The 20,442-nt window shown below is 31.4% G+C and overlaps 2 protein-coding genes across 3 annotated transcripts; both read left to right on the top strand.

Moving 5' to 3' along the window:
- The first annotated feature begins 418 nt into the window (after positions 1–418).
- Positions 419–5,436, top strand: LOC8286500 (BTB/POZ and MATH domain-containing protein 4). Of its 2 annotated transcripts, none has more exons than XM_048380105.1 (4): positions 419–959; positions 1,345–1,690; positions 2,352–2,631; positions 5,080–5,436. In XM_048380105.1, exons 1-4 carry the CDS (start codon positions 571–573, stop codon positions 5,328–5,330), a joined length of 1,266 nt encoding a protein of 421 aa, XP_048236062.1. In that variant the 5' UTR covers positions 419–570; the 3' UTR covers positions 5,331–5,436. The 2 variants fall into 2 exon arrangements, with proteins under 2 accessions (XP_048236062.1, XP_015578810.3); XM_015723324.3 differs by having other exon boundaries at positions 423–959; positions 5,065–5,436.
- Positions 5,437–8,271: 2,835 nt separating this feature from the next.
- On the top strand, positions 8,272–15,637 carry LOC8286499 (cationic amino acid transporter 4, vacuolar). Its single transcript, XM_002525645.4, has 14 exons — positions 8,272–8,760; positions 9,263–9,464; positions 9,799–9,883; positions 10,104–10,244; positions 10,342–10,460; positions 10,546–10,642; positions 10,869–11,041; positions 11,124–11,190; positions 11,533–11,691; positions 11,819–12,083; positions 13,351–13,459; positions 14,526–14,638; positions 15,000–15,075; positions 15,177–15,637. The coding sequence occupies exons 1-14, from the start codon at positions 8,592–8,594 to the stop codon at positions 15,331–15,333; spliced, it is 1,932 nt and encodes a 643-aa protein (XP_002525691.2). The 5' UTR covers positions 8,272–8,591; the 3' UTR covers positions 15,334–15,637.
- Positions 15,638–20,442: the final 4,805 nt, after the last annotated feature.

Raw genomic sequence — 20,442 nt, 5'->3', positions numbered from 1 at the left:
GTTAGTTGTGGTGATCAGATGCGCCTCTGGTCATGTTTTTCGTTATCCATCATTCTTTTGCTAAAGCATTATCCATTCTAGCTAAGTTAAACGCTGCTGTCATCCTTCTACATCAAATGAACGTTCCTAGGATAGTTTTTGAGTCTGGCTCTTTGGATTGGAGCTGATCAAGGCTCACAACAGACTGCCAATTACAGATTTCTGCTTAAATGTTTATGATTGGCTGCTACTTTGTTCTCCGATGACTCGCGGCAATTCAGTAAATGAAATTTGGGAAAGGTCAAAATAGAGAAGATTAAATTCATGAAGTTACTTATTTAAATTTTCCCTGTTAAAAGACTCTGATTCGAAGCGTGCCCACCATCAGCCTATAAAAAGTATGGGTCCCGCCACTTTCCTTTATTTATTTATTTATTTATTTATTAACACGGATCGAACTCTCCTATCTCGTTTTTCCGCTCTCTTTCTTCTCCACATTCAAATCCAACCCAAAGAAAAGAACAAACACAACATTCCTATTTTACCTTCAAAAATATATTCCCTTCACTTTCCCATCATCCAAACACTCCAATGCCCCCGCCTACGACGTCGTCTCCGCCATGCACCCCAACAACCTCCCTCTCCATAACCGAAACAATTAATGGGTCTCATCGATTCACAATTCAAGGCTACTCTTTAGCTAAAGGTATTGGCGTTGGTAAACACATCGCCAGCGAGAATTTTACCGTTGGTGGTTACCAATGGGCTATTTATTTTTACCCTGATGGTAAAAACCCTGAAGACAATTCCTCTTATGTCTCTGTTTTCATTGCTCTTGCTAGCGAAGGCACCGATGTTCGTGCCTTGTTTGAGCTAACCCTAATTGACCAGAGTGGTGAAGGTAAACATAAAGTTCATAGTCACTTTGATCGTTCTCTTGAGAGTGGGCCCTACACGCTTAAGTATCGCGGCAGCATGTGGTAATTGAATTCTTTCTATTTTCTTTAATTTTAATTTTTGGGTTCTTATTGGTTTCTTCTAATTGGTTATTAGTAAAGTTAATTGTTTCTTAAAAAAAAAAATTGTTTAATAGTAAAATTAAAAGATTTGTTCAGTAATTTTTTGTTTTTAGGATTGATTAGTGATAAGTCTTCAATTATCTTGAATTTGATTCTTGGGTTTGGTTGGTTTATTGTATTTTGTTAAAGTGAAAAGTTTCTCCTTTGATTTTCTGTTATTATAAGGAGTTACAAGTGCTAAATCTTTAATTTTGTTGAATTTGATTATTGGCTATTGGTTGGTGTCTTGTGATTGGTTACTAGTTAAGTTAAAAGTTTTTGTCGTGATATTCTTTTTATTTTTTAGGGGTTATAAGCGTTTCTTTAGACGGTCAATGCTTGAAACGTCGAATTTCCTGAAGGATGATTGTTTAAGGATTCACTGTACTGTTGGGGTTGTGGTTTCTGCAATTGACTGTTCGAGATTGCATTCTATAAAGGTTCCTGAATCGGATATTGGAGCTCATTTTGGCATGTTATTGGATAATGAAGAATGTTCTGATATCACTTTTAATGTACATGGAGAAAAGTTCCATGCTCACAAATTGGTATTGGCTGCTCGTTCTCCTGTGTTTGAAAGTGAATTTTTTGATGCATTGGAGGAAGATATTCATGAAGTAGTTGTTACTGATATAGAACCTAAGGTTTTTAAGGTATTATTTTTCCTTCAACTTTCTTTTAGGTTGGCATAATGCAGCATATAGATGTATACGTCCATGTTGGGCAATGGGCATATATATTTATTATTTGAGTATGTATTATTACATTGCGCGGAAGTTGAAAGAATATACACCATATTTGATTCGTTGGACCCGCCCTTCTAGCAGTTTTACTTAATAAAGTACTCATTAAATAAGTGAATGAGAATTGCAGAGCCCATTGACCATGTGTATTAAGGTTTTTCCTTCAAAGAAGTTATTAAAAGTTAATGAAATATTAGATAATATCTGGCAAGCTATCTAAAATACACAAGGGATCACCCACCTATATTAATGTAGAGAATTGAGTAAAATTTATTTGATACAATTGGTTATAACTTAATACTATACAAGTATGTAGAATTTTATTTTCTGAGTATTATTTTATTTCAAAATTATAAGCGATAGCTTAAACAGATACTAGAGAACGTGAGATGCGGGCCATGAAAGAAAGTAGGTTGCTTGTGATGTTATATTAATACTGCTAATGATTGGGTTTGAGCTTGGTTGAGTTAAGTAGTTGGGGATGATGGATATTGCAAAAGTGGGTATCAGATGTCGACTTTTATATCTAATTGTCCTTGTTTTCTCTTATTCTCTTGTATGTGTTACGAAGGCCTTGCTGCACTTCATTTACAAAGATACTCTTGTTGAAGATGAGGAGCTCTCTGTGTCAAGTTCATCTTCCATGTCATCCACATCAGATACATTGATTGCAAAGTTGTTGGCTGCGGCAGATAGATATGACTTACCTAGACTCAGACTAATGTGTGAATCTGTACTCTGCAAGGATATATCTGTTAATTCTGTTGCTAAGATTCTTGCCCTGGCTGACCGTTATAATGCTACAGATTTGAAATCTGTTTGCCTTAAATTTGCTGCAGAAAATCTCATAGGTATGGGTTTCTGGTTTGATTTTTCATTTTCAGTATCCCTATTCCATCTCGAGCAATCTTGTAAATTTTCAAAGTTGTTTCTTTAGCTTTATTCTGAAAATCTTACAAAGACGCAAGTGATGTACGTATGGGAAATATAGCTGTGATGGTTTTAGTATTTCACTTTTACAAGAATAGTGTTTTTTAGCACCTTTTCCAATGCACATATTTAGATGCCAGTATATTGTCCTTAAATTTTTCTTGGTACAATAAGGATTAAGGACGGAATTGGAAAAAGAAAAGATAGAGAGGAAAGGAATGGTAGCTAGATAACTTCTACTGTTTGGATGATGAGTGGGAAAGGAAAATGAAGGATTACTCTAATGCGCACACTGAGATGCTTGTATATTTTGTTGTCCTTCTTTTGGCAGAATAGGGATAGAATAAAAAGAGTTGTTAATTTTTCATTTATCAAATACATTCCTTATCCTTGCTTTAACAATGTACTTTCCGGATTATCCTTCTTTATTCTAAAATTTGGGTCAAGTCTCATGTTTGAGAACTGAATGAATTCAATTCATTCAAGTTTTTTTCTTTTTCTTTTCTAAAGCAGCAGTTTCAAAGAAATATAAGTCAGGCTAAACATCATAGGTTTTTCAAGAATTCAATGTAATTGGCATATAAGTGATGGTAGGTCAATAGTCAAATGAACAAAAGCTATCTTGCTTCGTCTCTGCAATTCACTCAAAAGAGTTCATCAGCAATTAAGATAAATTTGATTGGTACTTTTCCCCTTATGAGCAAATAATTAGGGGATATTGATTGACTGATTACTCTTTCAATTCTTCAGTCATCAACGGCAAAGAAAGGAAAGATTTTCCATTTGTTTCCTTTCCCGTCCCAAGGGACCTATTCTTTCCTTTCATTTCAAATGAAAACTGCTAAATGAGCCAACTCTGGGTCTCAATTCAGTCGGTTTTTTAATGGTTCAACGAAAGCAATGGCTTGTGTATTTTTCATAATTTGATATGCCTTCTAATGCTAAAACTCAAAACATGTTTTAGTTTTGTTTATAATTATGTTAGAGCTACTCCTTATTGTTATAATTGTATATAGTCCTAGATCTGTCGATTAGAAGGTGAAGATGGCGTACGTTGAGGATATGTTAAGGGGTAGTCAACCAAAACCGTTTTGCCACAAGTAATCCAAGTAATAGGGTCTAGTTGATTATTTATGGAGATTTACTTTTGTGCTACCTCTAGAAAGTGGGCCATTGTAGAGAGCTGAATGGAAGAGAATGATCAATGTTTAATGACCCTAATGAGTAATGGATTTAGCCTATTTTCAACCTAGAGCTGAGGAATCCATATATTGAACACATAAAAATTAGTGGAGTCCAGTGATTGAATGTTAATATATTAAATTATGGAGTTGAATCTTTATCGCTACATGTTCAAATGTCTTACGAGTTCAAATTTCCTACATTCTAATTGGCAGTTTCCTCTCAATACATCAGTTCAAGTGGTTTTGACTATTCTTTAGTGCATAGTCATTTCTATAATATTCTGAACTAGAGCAGCGCAATTGAATATATGCCTGATTTGGTAGTCTGTTTCTGTTATATGCTTTTGGTCTTTAGGGACATTACAAAAGTTAAGAATATATTGTAATTTATATGCATCTTTTTTCCATAATTCATATATATGGTGAATGTTTAGTGAGTTTATCATTCATATAGTAATTATTACTTATGGCAGTCATCCAGATATGGAGCAAACCTGTGAATTTTCCTTCTTCTTTTTTGCCTTTTTACAAGGATGGCAATACATATTAAGCCAAAGCCATCCTTCAGTTTTCTTCTTCCAATATAGTTGCATATCATTAATCAACATTTTCATTGGTAGACCTAGCTAAGAGGGAGAAAATGCTTTACTGGCATATTGGACACTACTTAAGCTACGTGCTATTCACGGTGCTGCTGTAAAAAAATATCAAGGGATTTATTAGCACAATAACCCTTTGACCCAAGGCATTAAACCCTTTGTGTTAAGGGTGCGTTTAACTTTATAACATATTTATGTTCTTCATCTTCCTCTGTTCCATCTACGTGTCAACCAGAATTAAATGTCAACAATTTCTTGCTGAGTTGTATTGCATTTTATATCAATTGGAGTATTGTGAATACCAGGTTACAAGACAATTCCATTTTGGCATTCACCTGCAATGAATCTGGTTATGCTTAATTATGTGAATGGATTGATGATGCTGTTACTAGATGGGAAGATAGCATACTCTTCTAATTTTTCTTGATTCACTTTTTCGCTTTTTTTCTAATCTTGTGAGGAGGTTGAGTTGAGAATGCTGCTTTGATTGTTTATTGTTCCCGTTTTCCCTCTTCCATTCCTGATGTAATAACTCACTGTTACCTTATTTTCTGTGACTCATTTCTTGTAGCTGTCATGCGCTCAGATGGGTTCGAGTATCTCAAAGAGAACTGTCCATTGCTGCAGTCCGAACTCCTAAAGACTGTGGCAGGATGCGAGGAGGAATTCAGCGGAGGAGGAAAGAGCAGAAGTGTATGGGCGCAGTTTTCAGATGGCGATGATACAAATGATAGAAGTGTGAGGCAGCAACAGTGGGGAAATGGAGGGGAAAGAAGCCGGAGCTTGTGGGTTCAACTTGATGATGATGATGCAAGCAGGAGTCCTAGACAAGACTGAGAGTTGAAATAATGTAACAATTTTTATGAGAATGACGGGAAAGTGAAATGGAGAGCAAGGAAAAACAAGGAATGGTATGATATTATTACCTCATCGGTTCTATTTTCCCTTTGTCTTCTTCCCTATCTCGTTTGATTTGGTGCCATTTGATGGCCAAAAAAGAAAATGCAGCGGCAGCCAAATGTGCTTTCATAAGGGAACATTTTAGTTATTGAAAGAACCTGTAATTTATCCATATAAAAGGGCAACAATATCAGAACTAGTAATTTGTCCATACAAATTTATCAAAAGAAAGAAAGAACGGAAAAAAAAAAAAAAAAAAAAAACAGTTTTCAGCTATTCCTATACGTGATAGGCTATAATTGTTCATACAGGAATCAACCCAATTCATTGTGCTTGTCAATTATTTCAATTTGCATGCCATATTATTAATGTTCATTCTTCTAAATAAGCCCTTTTGGTAAAATCTCTTATTTATTTGATCCACTTTTGGTAAAGTATTTTGGGAATGTGATGTTTTCCTTATTGCGCCTATTTCACCATAAATTCGTATCAAACTGGTGAATTTCTTCCAGTGATGCTTTATTATTATTCGATTTAATTGCCATAAATACTTCGTAATAAAAGTTGAAATTAAACTTAATAGAGTATTAGTTAATAAGAGAGAATTCTGCAAAGAACTTTGGATTATTTGGGAATACAAATGACTTCCTGCTTCTGTTATGTTTACTGGATTAAATTTCAATATGAGATAAATTTTGTTCAGTTGGAAATTCAACATGTAATTGCACACAGCATAAAAAGATTTTCCTATTATTCCTTATTATTCAATTATTTACCCACATTCAGTTTTTTTCACATGATTTGTTTTTGTATTTGCTGAGATTTTTATAATTTCAAGATAATACATAATACTATAAAAAAAAAAAAATTATCTTATAATAGAATTGAGTCAAAAAAAATTTAATTTTTAAAATTATAAACCGAATAAATTAAGTTTATTAAAAGATATAAATTAAATTATAGATTCGGTTAGTTTTTTAAAGTTTATTCGAAATCCTAACCTTACGCAACAACTACCACCTACTTAACGATTGAGCGGATTTCAAATGTCATTTTTATAAGATTCAATCAGACTTAATTTTATTTAAACTAGTCATTTATTAGCGTATTGTACAATCATTATTATTATTTTGATTATAAAATTAAGTTTATAAATATAATTTAATAAATTTTTTAATATTCTATTTAATAATATTTTAAAAAATAATAGCAAATTAACTATTTTTAAATATTTTAAATATTTTTTAAAATTTTATTAGTGCAATAATATGAAATTATTTTTAAAATTTTTATTTTTTAATTCTAATATATTATATAAATTAATACTATCATTGTAATTGATATTACTATTTTTAAAATTAAAAATTATTATAATAAAAAATTAATTTATTAATGAATATAATATTTAAAAATTATATTTTTATAATTAAAATATTATATAATTTAAAAGTTAATTTATTAACTAATATAATATTAAAATATAATTAATATGCTATTTTTTAGAATAATTATTATCTAGTTAGAAAATTAATTTATTATTAATATGTTATTTTTTAAAAATTAGAATAAGTTTTTAATTAGGAACATAACTTATTAATCAATAAATTAACAGAAAAAATCATAAAATTATATATAAACTTAGTCCTATGTATTAAAAGTAAGTATGCATATCTAGACAATAATTTTATGTGTTAAAAATTAAGCACATATATCAAAAAAAATTTTAAGTCTGAAAGATTAATATATATGAAACATTTTAATAAATTAATTCAATGAGTGATACAACATTAAAATTTTAAAATTTTCAGTTTTATTTTATTTAACACTTAAATTTTTTATTTTATTTTATCTTATTAAATTTTTATATTTTTATTTTTAGTTGAACTAAATGCTTTTTATACATATCTTTTAAATCTTTATTTATTCTATTTGGATTATTGTAATTTTAATTAAGAATTTAATAGTATTTAATAAAAATAAAATTATTATAACTCTATAAAATAAAATTAAAAATTAAAATTAAAAAGTTGAATGAAATAAATTTATTAATTCAAAAGTTTAAAATGGGTGGTGGGTTATTGCCACACTCTATTTTGTTAAGGCCAAACTAAAAACTTCATTTAATATAAAAAAAATAATTTTATTTATCAATAAATTTATAAAAAGAATTACTAGTCCATGATTCTTGTTCACTTAATAAAGAACATAATCTTTTAGTTTGTCTTTGAAAAATTTTATTTACTTAAATTATTTATTTAATATTAAAAAATAAGTGTTATATTTATTTTCTCTAGTAAATTATGTATACATATAGATTTTATATTATTTTTAATTTTTCTTTTATTATAGATATATTTTTATTTTTAATATGATTTATGATATGAAATAATATTTTTTACAAACTCCAATCTGCTTTATAATTTAATTTGTTTCAATTAGAATAAAGCAAATTGTTTCTTATTTATTTTAATTTAAAATTAAAAAATTATTTGTACTTTTAATAATGACTATCTTTAAAAACATTTATGACTTATTGAGAGGATTAAAAAATAAAAATGCTGCAAACAATAATATAATGGTAAAAAAAATAGAATAAAAGGTTTAATATAATGAATATAAAATCAAATATGAAATTATTTTATATGATTATTAGTTAATTTTATTTGACTTAATGACTTGATTTTATTACGAGTACAATAATTTTTAAATTAAATAAAAAATTTAAAATCTCGCATTAGCAAAATAAGGCGGGGCAATATCATCACCCTTGCCTAATGAAAAAATAATAGGATTCCGGATAAAGAGATAGGCCCGATTGCTCGACCGGGTTTAGATAAATAACTCAGGCCCGATAAGATAAAAATAGCACTTTGTTAAAGAAGACGAGGAAAAAAGAAAGAAAACAGAAGACAATGAATCTTGCTGATGTTTGTGGATGATTCAGTTTCAGATTATTTAATGAAATATCTGTTAATTGTCCTTACCCAAGATAATAATAAAATAAAAGAGCACCTTTACCTGCCGTACTGTATTTCCTCCAATTATAGTTTGGATTTTCTCGTCCCAAATTCATGAAGATTAAGAATATGGATTTCATCTCAAATTGATTATATACCATTACCAACTTTTCTTGCTTTTAATTTTTTTATTGTCTCAAAAAGGGTTAGATAGAGAAGACAAATTTCGGTGTTTTGGTTGATGGGTGTGATTGTTGATATGCAAAACAATGGTGGTAGTGTTGCTGCAAAGGGTTATTGGGGGTTGAGGAGTTTTATTAGGAGAAAGCACGTTGATTCTGTTCTTCTCAAGAGAGAGGGTAGCCAACAGTTGGCTAAGAGACTCTCTGTTATTGACCTCATTGCCATTGGTAATAAGCTTATTTCTTCTTAAACTTGCCCAGTCTGGGACCGGGCTTATAGCTTCGAGCCAAAAGTTCTAATCTGTTTCTTTTTTTTTAATCGCCTATTTGAAACACATAATGGATTTGATATGCATTTCGGCAATTTCTGTGAACCCATGCACTTCCTGCTTCTTTATTTGTTATATTTGTTGTAAAGGAGCTGAAAGTACTGTTTAGGATTGTGTTTAAGAGATTATTTTATGTCTGTTAAATAATTTTTGTGTGTGTGGTTATAAATTATCTAATCATGGTAGGCAAAATGCTATACTAGGATCCATTTGTTCTGCTTCTTGCTAATTATAAGAATTATATACCACGGTTTACTTCTGCCATGATTATTTGGCGAACTTAGATATTAGTTGATTAGTGTATGGTACGCTCCCACTTCATTTAATTCCAAGCTTCCAACTATGCTTGGGATAAAGTTTGTGCAATTAATGGTTGCGCCATTTGTATTTCTTGTATTCAGGAGTAGGAGCAACAATTGGAGCTGGAGTATATATTCTTGTTGGAACTGTTGCTAGAGAGCAAACAGGACCAGCTCTTACTATTTCATTCCTCATTGCTGGAATAGCGGCGGCTCTCTCAGCATTTTGTTATGCAGAACTTGCATGTCGGTGCCCATCTGCTGGGAGTGCCTATCATTACACATACATCTGCATAGGAGAAGGGTAAACTTTAAGTTATTTGATAATCCAAGCTTTCGATCTTAGATTGGACTTAATTCTTATGCTGGCACTGGGTGATGGATATGCAAGCTAAAGTTTAAATATTACAAGTTTAAGATTCAAAAAATTGAAGGTTTACGAAAACTCAGTCTAGAATTGTGCTATAGGTTTCATGGATGATTTTTATTAATCTATTACTTCCTATGAATAAATAAATAAGAACTTATAATCAAGAATCTTGTGAAGACTAAAAGATAAACTTGATAAAGTTAACCAACTTTTATCTATGTGTTTCGGTATGCCTCGTCAGTAACTTGACCGCTGCTGTCTCTTGCAGTGCTGCTTGGTTGGTTGGGTGGGCATTGATTCTGGAATATACTATTGGTGGCTCTGCTATTGCTCGTGGCCTAACTCCAAATCTGGTGAAGTAGATAGTTGTCATCTTTAATGCTCACTTGCTTTCCTCTTATATCTTTTTGAGCAAAGCTTTATTTGATGGTTTTTTTTTTAATTATCTTTTTTCCAAATCTTTCTAGCCCACAACTCACAAGCATAAAGGTCATATGTTCTGTGTTTATTCTTTTAACTGTCCATTTCATTGCTTTTATGCTGAGCCTTTGTATGCTGTATCACTTATTTCAGGCCCTCTTTTTTGGAGGTCAGGATAAGCTGCCTCTGTATTTGGCTCGCCAGACAATCCCTGGGGTTGGTATTGTTGTAGATCCATCTGCTGCAGTCTTGGTTCTCATTGTCACTGTACTTCTGTGCTTGGGAATCAAGGAGGTAATTTACTCTTTCCTCTATTAAACTGTCTGTAACATTACTCTTTTGAGTAGGCTTGCTAATATTTCTTTTAATTCATTTGGTTCTTTATCTACAGAGTTCATTTGCCCAAGCCATTGTTACAACAGTGAATATTTGCGGGATGCTTTTCATCATAATAGTGGGCGGATATTTGGCTTTCAAGACTAACTGGGTTGGATATGAACTTCCTAGTGGGTAATTATTGTATGATTGTAATATTTTTCTAGCTGTATATGACGCTAGTGGTCTGTTTCACCCCTATTCTCTTTTTATTTTATAGGTATTTTCCTCTTGGTTTAAATGGGATGCTTGCAGGATCTGCAGTAGTGTTCTTTTCATTCATTGGTTTTGATGTTGTTGCTAGCACAGCAGAAGAGGTAACTTTTTGCATGTGGACTGATTAGCGAGTCGTTGTTATAAGTGGAAAAGGAAATAAATGAGAATGCAGAATAGGATTTCCAGTAGCAATCTCTTATTTATAAATCTTTGCAAAATTACAAATTTAATTGAACCTCATCAGCTTGTCTCATACCATGTTGGTCCACAACTAAAAAACTTCTTAGCTTTTGAACCTTATCATCATTCTTTTAATCATCATGACAGGTGAAAAATCCCCAGCGAGATTTGCCCCTAGGAATAGGAATTTCTCTATCTCTATGTTGCATTTTGTACATGCTTGTGTCTGTCATTATTGTTGGCTTGGTGCCATACTTTGCACTGGATCCAGACACTCCTATCTCTACAGCATTTGCTTCTCACGGGATGCAGTGGGCAGTGTAAGCTTGACATTTTCCATTAACTTGCATCTTTGAGTCTTCATATTGTTTGCAGCTTCATTTTTAACCTCTCTTTTTGCAGGTATGTGATTACAACTGGGGCAGTAACAGCTCTCTGTGCAAGCTTAATGGGTTCACTTCTTCCACAGGTGTATAATTGCTTATTTCTTATTTGGTATAGAATAGTTGTTATTCACTTTACAGTGAGATAGTGTCACTTTTTTTTTTGTAATCTTTGGGGAACTTCTCTTAAAACTGTGATAAGTGCAGAAGTTCCATCATCCACCCTGTAGTCCCCTGTCTAAGTTTTTTCTCTTTTTTTGGGGATTTCTCCAATAAATATGGAGATGCGATTTTAAACTTAATGAGTATGTCCTTTTGCTACTTAGCAAGGTGTCTATACATAAGATCTTGTACTTTACTTTAAGTTCATTTTGAAAATGGTTTATATAAGCTTTATCAGTGATTATTTACTTTTCACTTTTTTCCAGCCCCGGATGTTTATGGCAATGGCTAGAGATGGATTGTTGCCATCATTTTTCTCAGACATTAATGAACACACCCAAGTACCAGTGAAGAGCACAATAGTAATTGGTATCCTAGCTGCAGCCCTGGCTTTTTTTATGGATGTTTCACAGTTAGCAGGGATGGTAAGTGAAGTGTTTGACCTGGAGATGTTTTGTTTGAAAGGACACAGCTTATACATGAACATGATCACCTAATTATAAAAATATAGTAATGTGGATTTTCCTATTTTTATTTTTATTTTCGGTACAGGTTAGTGTGGGTACCCTTCTTGCATTCACTGCTGTTGCAGTTTCAGTCCTGATACTTAGATACGTTCCACCAGATGAGGTGCCACTCCCATCTTCTCTTCATGAATCAATTGATTCAGTGTTACTGCAATCCAGTGGTGATATTCAGGAAGCTGCCAGTCAAAACTTGATGGATTCCATAAATTACTGGGAAAGCAGGCAATGTTTGCTTGACAAAGGAGAGACATCAATGGCACATCCTTTTCTTCAGAAACACATGGCTCAAGGTACTACTTCAATGTCATGTGGCTGATAATGACTTTCTAACCTTGTTATGTTCCTACTCTTGCATTCTTTTGCTTGAGCATGATTTCAGAGTTCCTTAACATGCACAGCTTGACAAAAGCATAAATTTTGTTGTTATGAACAATAAGGGCTGATGGCTAACAAACTAAGATATATGACTGAAAAAACTTATACTGCAAAGTAAATGGATATTCCAATAATGGTAGTGGTGTCCTTCTTATGCGGAATGGAAATTTTCCATCCAAGGATCCATATTGTGTGTTGATTAAACACAACATGACATCACGTGAGTACAAACCAGTTTGTAATTGGTGGCATAATATGTATCTGACTTTGGTGGAAAATTTTGAGAGCTAGAGTGGCAAATGAAAAGAAGGCTATAGCTCTTGTAACTTGTAAGCTCTATGGAAGTGCCATGTGGTGTGGGGCTTTATATTAACCCCCTGGAAATTAGGCATGTGAACTTTTTTTATTTCTGCATTAAATAAGTAAATTAAACATAGAATCACTGTTGTAAATCCATTTGAAAAGTCTAATAGTGCAAATCTTTATATTCTTTTGTTATTAGACATGTAAATTTTTGTTGAACTGCTTTGTTATAATGAAACTTTTATTTTAATAATGGAAGCAACTAAGTGAGAATCATAGTGTAGGAAAGCACCCTTGATATCCTCAATGGATAATTGATGACACTGATTGACCTACAGCAATTTCATATCTTGCAATTATGCAGGCATGGGGCAATAATTTGGAGATCTAGCATGTATTTAGTTAAGAGTTAGTCGACCTAGCTGGTCATGCAGTTCATCATCTGTAATGGTTGTAAGACAGTCTAATGGAGAAAACAGGATGGCCTTGACTTGGCTTCTGGTTATGTATGTCCACTTTGTGAAGAAGGGAGCCTTGTCGATCAAATAGGAACAACTGAGTAAACAGAAGTAGGTTAAATGAATGATAGTGTATGATGATTAACAGAAACAGGATGCCCAAAATTGGTTCGGTCATTTGCATGTCTTTTCCATTGCCATGCAGATTAAATGATAGGTTTCTCTCTTTAAAAAATGTACCCTATCTTATGGATTTTACGTTGAGAATGAAAGCTGCATTTGTTGTTTGGTTATTTTGTGATTTTTCTTCTAATTCAGGGATACCTGTAATTCAGCTTCTAATATTTTAAAAATCTCTGGACCAACTTTATAATATTTCAAATTGATATCAGTTGTTTTTGGCTTCATGTCAACTATACAGATGAAGAAAATCAACAGAAGAGAAGGAAAATTGCAGCTTGGAGTATAACAATTGTATGCATAGGGGTTATTGTACTTACATCTGCAGCTTCATTTGAAATTCTTCCGAGGTTTATTATCAATTACAAACCCTTGCACCTGTATGCTTATATTGAATTAGTTGTCACATGCTTTTTTTTTTTTCTATCCTTCCTACATTGTTTAGTGCCAATCTTTCGAGCAGGGCTGTTACATTAGTAAATAGTTCTTAACTACTTGAGCACATGTTATCTTTAGTTGAATTCTTCTTTTTCTCGCTCCTAACAGAATCTATGCGCAATCTGAAACCAGTATATCCAGAAGTCTATATTGGATATTGTTAACCTGCAAAAAGTGCCACCATCTTTGTGTAAATCCAAGCATTTCTACTCCAATTCTGTCTTGTGTTTTTGTACTTTTAACTTAACATTCTCACTTGATTTAAATTGTTTGATGAATATATTTCTTTTTCTTCTCCGTCACCTCCTACCAGAAAGCATAATGTTACCTTCATCCATTCTGCCACAATTCTTTCAACAATATCCTCTCCATTATCTCCTCCTTTTCCTATCATTTAATCTCAGTACCGAGAATGACTACAGCTAGACATTTCTACTCTATTCAATCAAACAACATTTGCTTCTTGGTTCCTAGATTTACTAAAGTTGAAATGAGTATCTTTCACTTTAATTTTGCCTCATCCAAAATACTTGGAGTCAGGAATTATGCATCTGCATAACTCCGAAAACCTTTTGCTGTTATATGGTCTGGTGTTAATTCAAATGTTTCTCCTAATATTTCATGAAAGATGAAATTATTCTCCTAATAAAAAAATACATTTAGAGCCAGGATATGCAATTGATACTAAATGCATGCACGCACAATAAGAAAAGCAAGTGTATAAATAATTAGAGAAAACCATAACTTAGTAGGCCTAGCTCACCTGCAGTCTGCTTAGTGTGAAGCAGTGTGTTTTTTTAAGTGCTTAACATGCATAAAACAATCAATGCGCATGCCATATTCTTATCCGGCCAAAAATTTACAAGAGAAGAAAAATGGAATTCAGTTAGTTGAATTGTGGTTTACAATTATGACATGCTTTACGTTACTGTGCAATGAAGTGTGGTTTCATAACCTTTTAATGTTTGGTTCTACTAGCCTTCTGCGCTTCGCATTGTGTACGGTGGGTGGAGCGCTTCTGTTGTGCAGTTTGGTTGTCCTAGCTTGCATATCTCAGGATAATGCAAGGCACAGCTTTGGACACACAGGAGGTATTTTCAAATTTATGTCATACCATGTTGAGATGGATTGAGGCTGTACGCCATACTAATTATGTCCAATTGCAAGTTCGTTAATCAAAACAACCGCTTTAAAGATCTTCTGACTGTGTTCTTCAAACTAAATGGTGAATTAATGAATTGAAGTTTAGGGGGCTAGAAATTTTTTTATTTATTTAACAATGAGTACTAGTTTTTGGGAAAGGGTTACAAGCAGGCATGATAAATGGTTTCTCTGCTACTAAGTGAATCCGTTGTTTCTCTGTGTTACCAAATATCTTATATATGGACTTAAAAGCTTTTTATACCCATGAAGAAATGATCAAGACCATGACTTTTCTAACCTTTTTTCCAGGTTTTGTTTGCCCTTTTGTTCCGTTCCTACCTGTTGCTTGCATCCTTGTCAACACCTACTTATTAGTTAATCTGGGGTGAGTATTCTACTTTATGGTACATAAACTGAGCTCAATTCAGCAAAAACTACCTATCCATATTTGAAGTCTGACCATTGCTCTCATACTTGAGTTGACAGGGGTGGCACGTGGATTCGTGTTTTAATATGGCTATTAGCAGGAGAATTAGTTTACTTATTTTATGGTCAGACCCACAGCTCACTGCTAAATTCTGTGTATGTTTCCACTGCCTGTGCTGATGAGATCTACCGCACCTCATCAAGCCATCTGGTGTAAATATTATTGAAGGACGCATTATAAACAATTCACTCTCAAATCTTCAAGATGCACACCGCCGAATGCAACTCGGGTGCCATCTGTTGCAATTCAAAATATTTTCGACTGGAAAACTTAAATCAAAATCTCAAGCATGTAAATGCAGCATTCGCAAGCAAGGCAGAATGAGGCCTTTCTTGTAGAAACTTGTAAATAGTTAAATAGACATGTTACTTCTCCAAACTATGAGAACAGGGAATTACGCCACTTTACTTCCCCTGTACATGACTCAAAAAGATGCCCAGTGAGTAGCGGCACTTACATATTCTCTAATCTTTTTCATTCTCTCCATAAGGATGATTGTGACAAAGTAAACAGTAAAATCTGTTTTAGTTTCTGTTGAATTGAACATCTCCATGGTATAGCTGTCAGTAATTAGGAACCTAGTGAGAACAACCCTTGAAACGCAGGGACTGCTTACAATGGAAAAAATTCAACACAGAATTTGAAATGTCAAGCACTAAGTTTCAAGGAGGAATTCAAATGGGAAAGTCCACTGATACCCAATTCACTTGTCTTATAGCCATTAAAAACAGCCAACTTCATCATACAGGCAAAGACAAAAAAAAAAATAAAAACTAATGAGAGAATTCTACAAATAATAGATTATTACATGTGAGCACGACCGGAATTATTAGTGCTTATGGCATCTTGGCTTTCAAGCTTATGTCGTTTATTATTTTATTGGCTTTTCAGTTGCATGAGTTTTGTGGGTAGGGTAGCCCTTTATCATATTCATTGTCTTTTCGTTCAATAATTCTATACTTGCACGCGTCTCTTTTTATGCATAAGTCTACATTTCATTTTTCTTATTCTTTTATCCTTTCTTTTCCCCATTTGTGTGGCCTTTGTTTATCCCATTTGGTTGGCCTTTCTCTTTTCTGTATATAATTCTTTAAACTTAAATAAAAATATATATCCGAGTTTTTAGGAAACTTATAAAATTCTCAACGTTTTTAATTATCTTTCATATTGTTAAAATAACAATAATTTTAAAATATTCTTAAATGAGTTTCTTAATAATATTTCTAATGTTTTAAATTTTATTAATGCAAATAAACATGAGAATTATTCTATAATATTTGTTAATTGGCTTTTTTGAAAGTTTTATTTATTGATTTAATATTACAAATATAATTATCATGCTAAGTTATTATATAATTTGGAAACTTTCTTATTAATTGATGTGATTAATTAAAATATTATATTTTATGATTAGAATAATTATTTAATTAAAAACTAGTTTATTAGTTAATAAAATATGTAAAACAATATAATATAGTATATCTGTCTAAATTATTTATTAAATACATATATTAAAAGAAAAATTATATTTATCACATATTGAAAAAAAATTAATATTTCTAAATTTATATATAGATGTTGCATGAATTCTATGAAAAAAGGAAATGGATATTGTTGTAACATTTGAACAATCATCTTGAATTCAAGAGTTGACAAAATAGAAAAATGACTTTTTATATTTATGATAATTCATGCCAAAGTTTGTTAATAGTCAATTTGATTTCTTGTTTAACATGTTCGCTACATTTGAATATAATTATTTTAAGGCTAATTCTTTCACGTGCTTTCAGCGGAAGGGACGATGAATTTGGACTCCCTACAAAATTCAAAGTTTGAAATCCTGTGTTATGTTTTCGGAGCTTAAGTTTTCTTTCCGTGTAATACTCGAAAATTGGGACTTTTTTTTAATTAGGGTATTTTAGAAAAAAAAATCTCAATTTAAGTAAAAAATTAAGTAAATTTTGTTTTTAAATAATTTCAGAAGTAATTCTCAATTTGAGATGAAATTTTAAATACTTGGATACTATCCATTAGTGAAAGTGACGGACTGTACTGTTCTCAAATTGAACTGGCGAATAGGGACAGTCTATCACTCCAATCGGTGGACATACTGAGGTAAAAATTTAAAAAACGAACATATCTACCAATTCAAGTAGCGAATAAATTTCAAATGTAAAAAAGAAAATGTCCACTAATTTAAACGGCGGACATGTTTCAAATAAAAAAAATATATATCCATCAATTCAAATGGTTGATAAGTTTCAAATGTGAAAAGAAAAAAAAAAAAACCTGTAGTTTAAAAAAAATACCATGTCCACTATTCAACTAGCAAATAGGTAATAATTTTAATAAATTTTAATAATTTTATTTATAAAAAATATATTATAATACGTGATTAAATTAAAATTATTATACATAATGAAGACATAAATTCAAAACGAAAAAATATATTTAAAATAAATTATTACACGACATGATTAGATACTAAAAAAAAACTATTAAATTGAAATTAGTTATTACACAAATTAAGATAATTATTTTGTATCCCACAAATTTTCTACTAGCATTCATATATTAAGAAAGTTCTAAAATAACTAATTAAATTAAATTTAATTATTACAATAAAATAATCAAGTACATACATTATATCAGTATTTATATGCTACAACGTTTTCTGCGGACATTTGATCTTAGTTCTCTGGCTCTTCGAGCATTCGTACGTGTAGTATCCATCTCAATGAAAGAAGGATCGTGCGATTGAATTGGTTGAAGAGCATCATGAATAAGTTTAACATCATCGACAACGTTGCAACCATCTGCATTAGTATTGACATCTCCGACATCAATCAAAGTGGCATATGTATCTGTTGGCATTATACTCGACTGAGAAAAATTATAAAAAGTTGTCGGAAAAGGGGACTGAAATAGAGGATGCAAAAATAATGGCAACATTATATCTAATGGTGTCTGCGTCAATTGTAAGTCAAAATATTATAGGAGAAAGCCGAAAAGGCGTGAGAGTAGGTTTAGCCACTGTGTGAATGGACCTGACAAGGAAAAGGGACTGAGAACGATGGTATAGAAGGACCTACCATAAAGCTTAATGGGTTAGGAAATGGGTTGAGTTGAGATTGTGTAGGAATATTTGAAGCTGTAGTTGTTGCAGAAGGAGCTGTGTATGAAATTAATGCTCCATAAAATTATTGATGATGATATGAGACTGGGTCTAGTACTGTAGCACATGCCACAACAGGTAGGATGGGTATTTTTTTATGCTTGTTACATCGACATCTTGGCGGTTAGAAAACTTTTGTATTCAGACCATACATATTTTCATGCAATGGTTCAGGAGCAGGTGCAGGATGCGAAGGAGGCATGGTGATAGTACGTCTATCCTCATTCAGTACCCTTTGAGAACACCTGGCAAGTCGATGGTGGTTTCAATGGAGTTTGATATTCTAGCTGCATGATTGACGATGGTGCATTGTATCAGAGCTAATTCTAGAAATTATGTGGTTTAAAATGCAATACATGCATGTACGTACATATGTATTTAATAAATTATTATTTTATATTTACGATGGGCCTTAAGAAATTTTTAAAAAATTATTATCTTATAAATTTGGCGAGATTATTATTTTATTCCATTGGCCCAAGTTGGGACCAGAGAAAATTATTATTTAGTCGAGGTTATTAATTTATCAAATATTAATTTATGGAGATTGTACTATATTTGAAGTGAGGGTGAAATGTGAAATTAGGCATTGTTGAGAATCATTAAGAAGAGAGAGAGAGAGAAGCTTAGAATTTTGGTTTAATCTTTTGACACAAGCGGTTTATATTTTATACTTCAGTGCCATGAGAATTATGTTATTAGTAATTTTAGTGATTGAGTTTCAAACATAATATGTTTGTTGCAAAATCAATTTTATAGAGATAGTAAAGTATATAATTTTTTAATATTGTTAAATCATTCAAATTAGATAAGAATAATTAAAATTAAAAAATTAAATATTTTTTCTTTCTTCAAATTCTCTTTAAATTTTATAAAATTAATGTAACCAATACCGAATAAAAGCTGATAAAAAGTAAAATAAGATAATAATAAAATCATAAATAACTTACACTACATTAATAATTTTTTAGCTATAGCATCAACAATATTAATAAATTTATATATAAATTATTAAAAATATTAATTCTAAAAATATTAAAATATTACATAAATTCTGATCCCTCCGAAATAGAATAATTTATAATCATAGAATCTGCTCGATTATTCTGACAGCTGAAATCATATAATTGCAGACGAGAATCAGGGTGCAGTAGCATGAGATCAGATCAGATACATTGCTTCCAAAAATGGCAATCAGCACCACCGACCATCCGACCAAACATGAGTTATTTCTTTCCCCTGAGTTTTTTCTGGTAATATTCTTCACTTTTTATTTACAATCTCCAGGCTACTTTCCTTCTATTGGCTGTCGTGACGCCACCACCGCCACCGCCTGCCACTTGTTGTTCGGCCCAATAATTTGGCGTCGCATTTAAATCAATACATCCGATCCGATTTCTAATTTTTCTTGCAACAATTAAACTAAATATCCTCAAATAAATTATTTTTGTTTTCTCTGTTTTTCTTTTCTGTAATTACATTATTTCACTTCTAAAACACATTTATATGACTATAACTGGACTAATAATTTATTTATTTATTTTCTTTAATCTGGCTGGACTAGTAATTTAAGTAGTGGAATGAGATATCCGGTGGCAAAGATACATAATTTTTATAAACTGTTAAATTTCTAAAATTATATCTAACATATTTATTTATAACTAAATATGGACGAATTTATTGAACTAAGTGATTAATTATATTTTATATGCATACTAATATTTTTGAAAAATTCTTTTTATACTTGTTATATACATATAATAAAATTTATTAATATTTTTATATTTAGATAGAAAAAATTTTAATTGGAAGATTATTAATTCTTATTGGTAAGAATATTATTATAGATCATTTATTTCAGTACTCTTTAATATTAAATGTTTATTGCTCTTCAATAATATTATTATCCTATATAACTTTTAATTTATTCATTTGAAACTAATGCATCAAAGATAATATAAAGTAGAAATAATAAAATTAAAATATATATTTTAATATATGAAATATATTATTTTTATTAATATGAAATTTATTTAAAAATTCATATACTATATTAGAATTTAGTTTAACTCTAATCAATTTTATATAAA

This window comes from Ricinus communis, chromosome 10 (genome assembly GCF_019578655.1).
Source record: "Ricinus communis isolate WT05 ecotype wild-type chromosome 10, ASM1957865v1, whole genome shotgun sequence".
NCBI lineage: Eukaryota > Viridiplantae > Streptophyta > Magnoliopsida > Malpighiales > Euphorbiaceae > Ricinus > Ricinus communis.
This window is presented reverse-complemented; position numbering and strand designations above follow the sequence as displayed.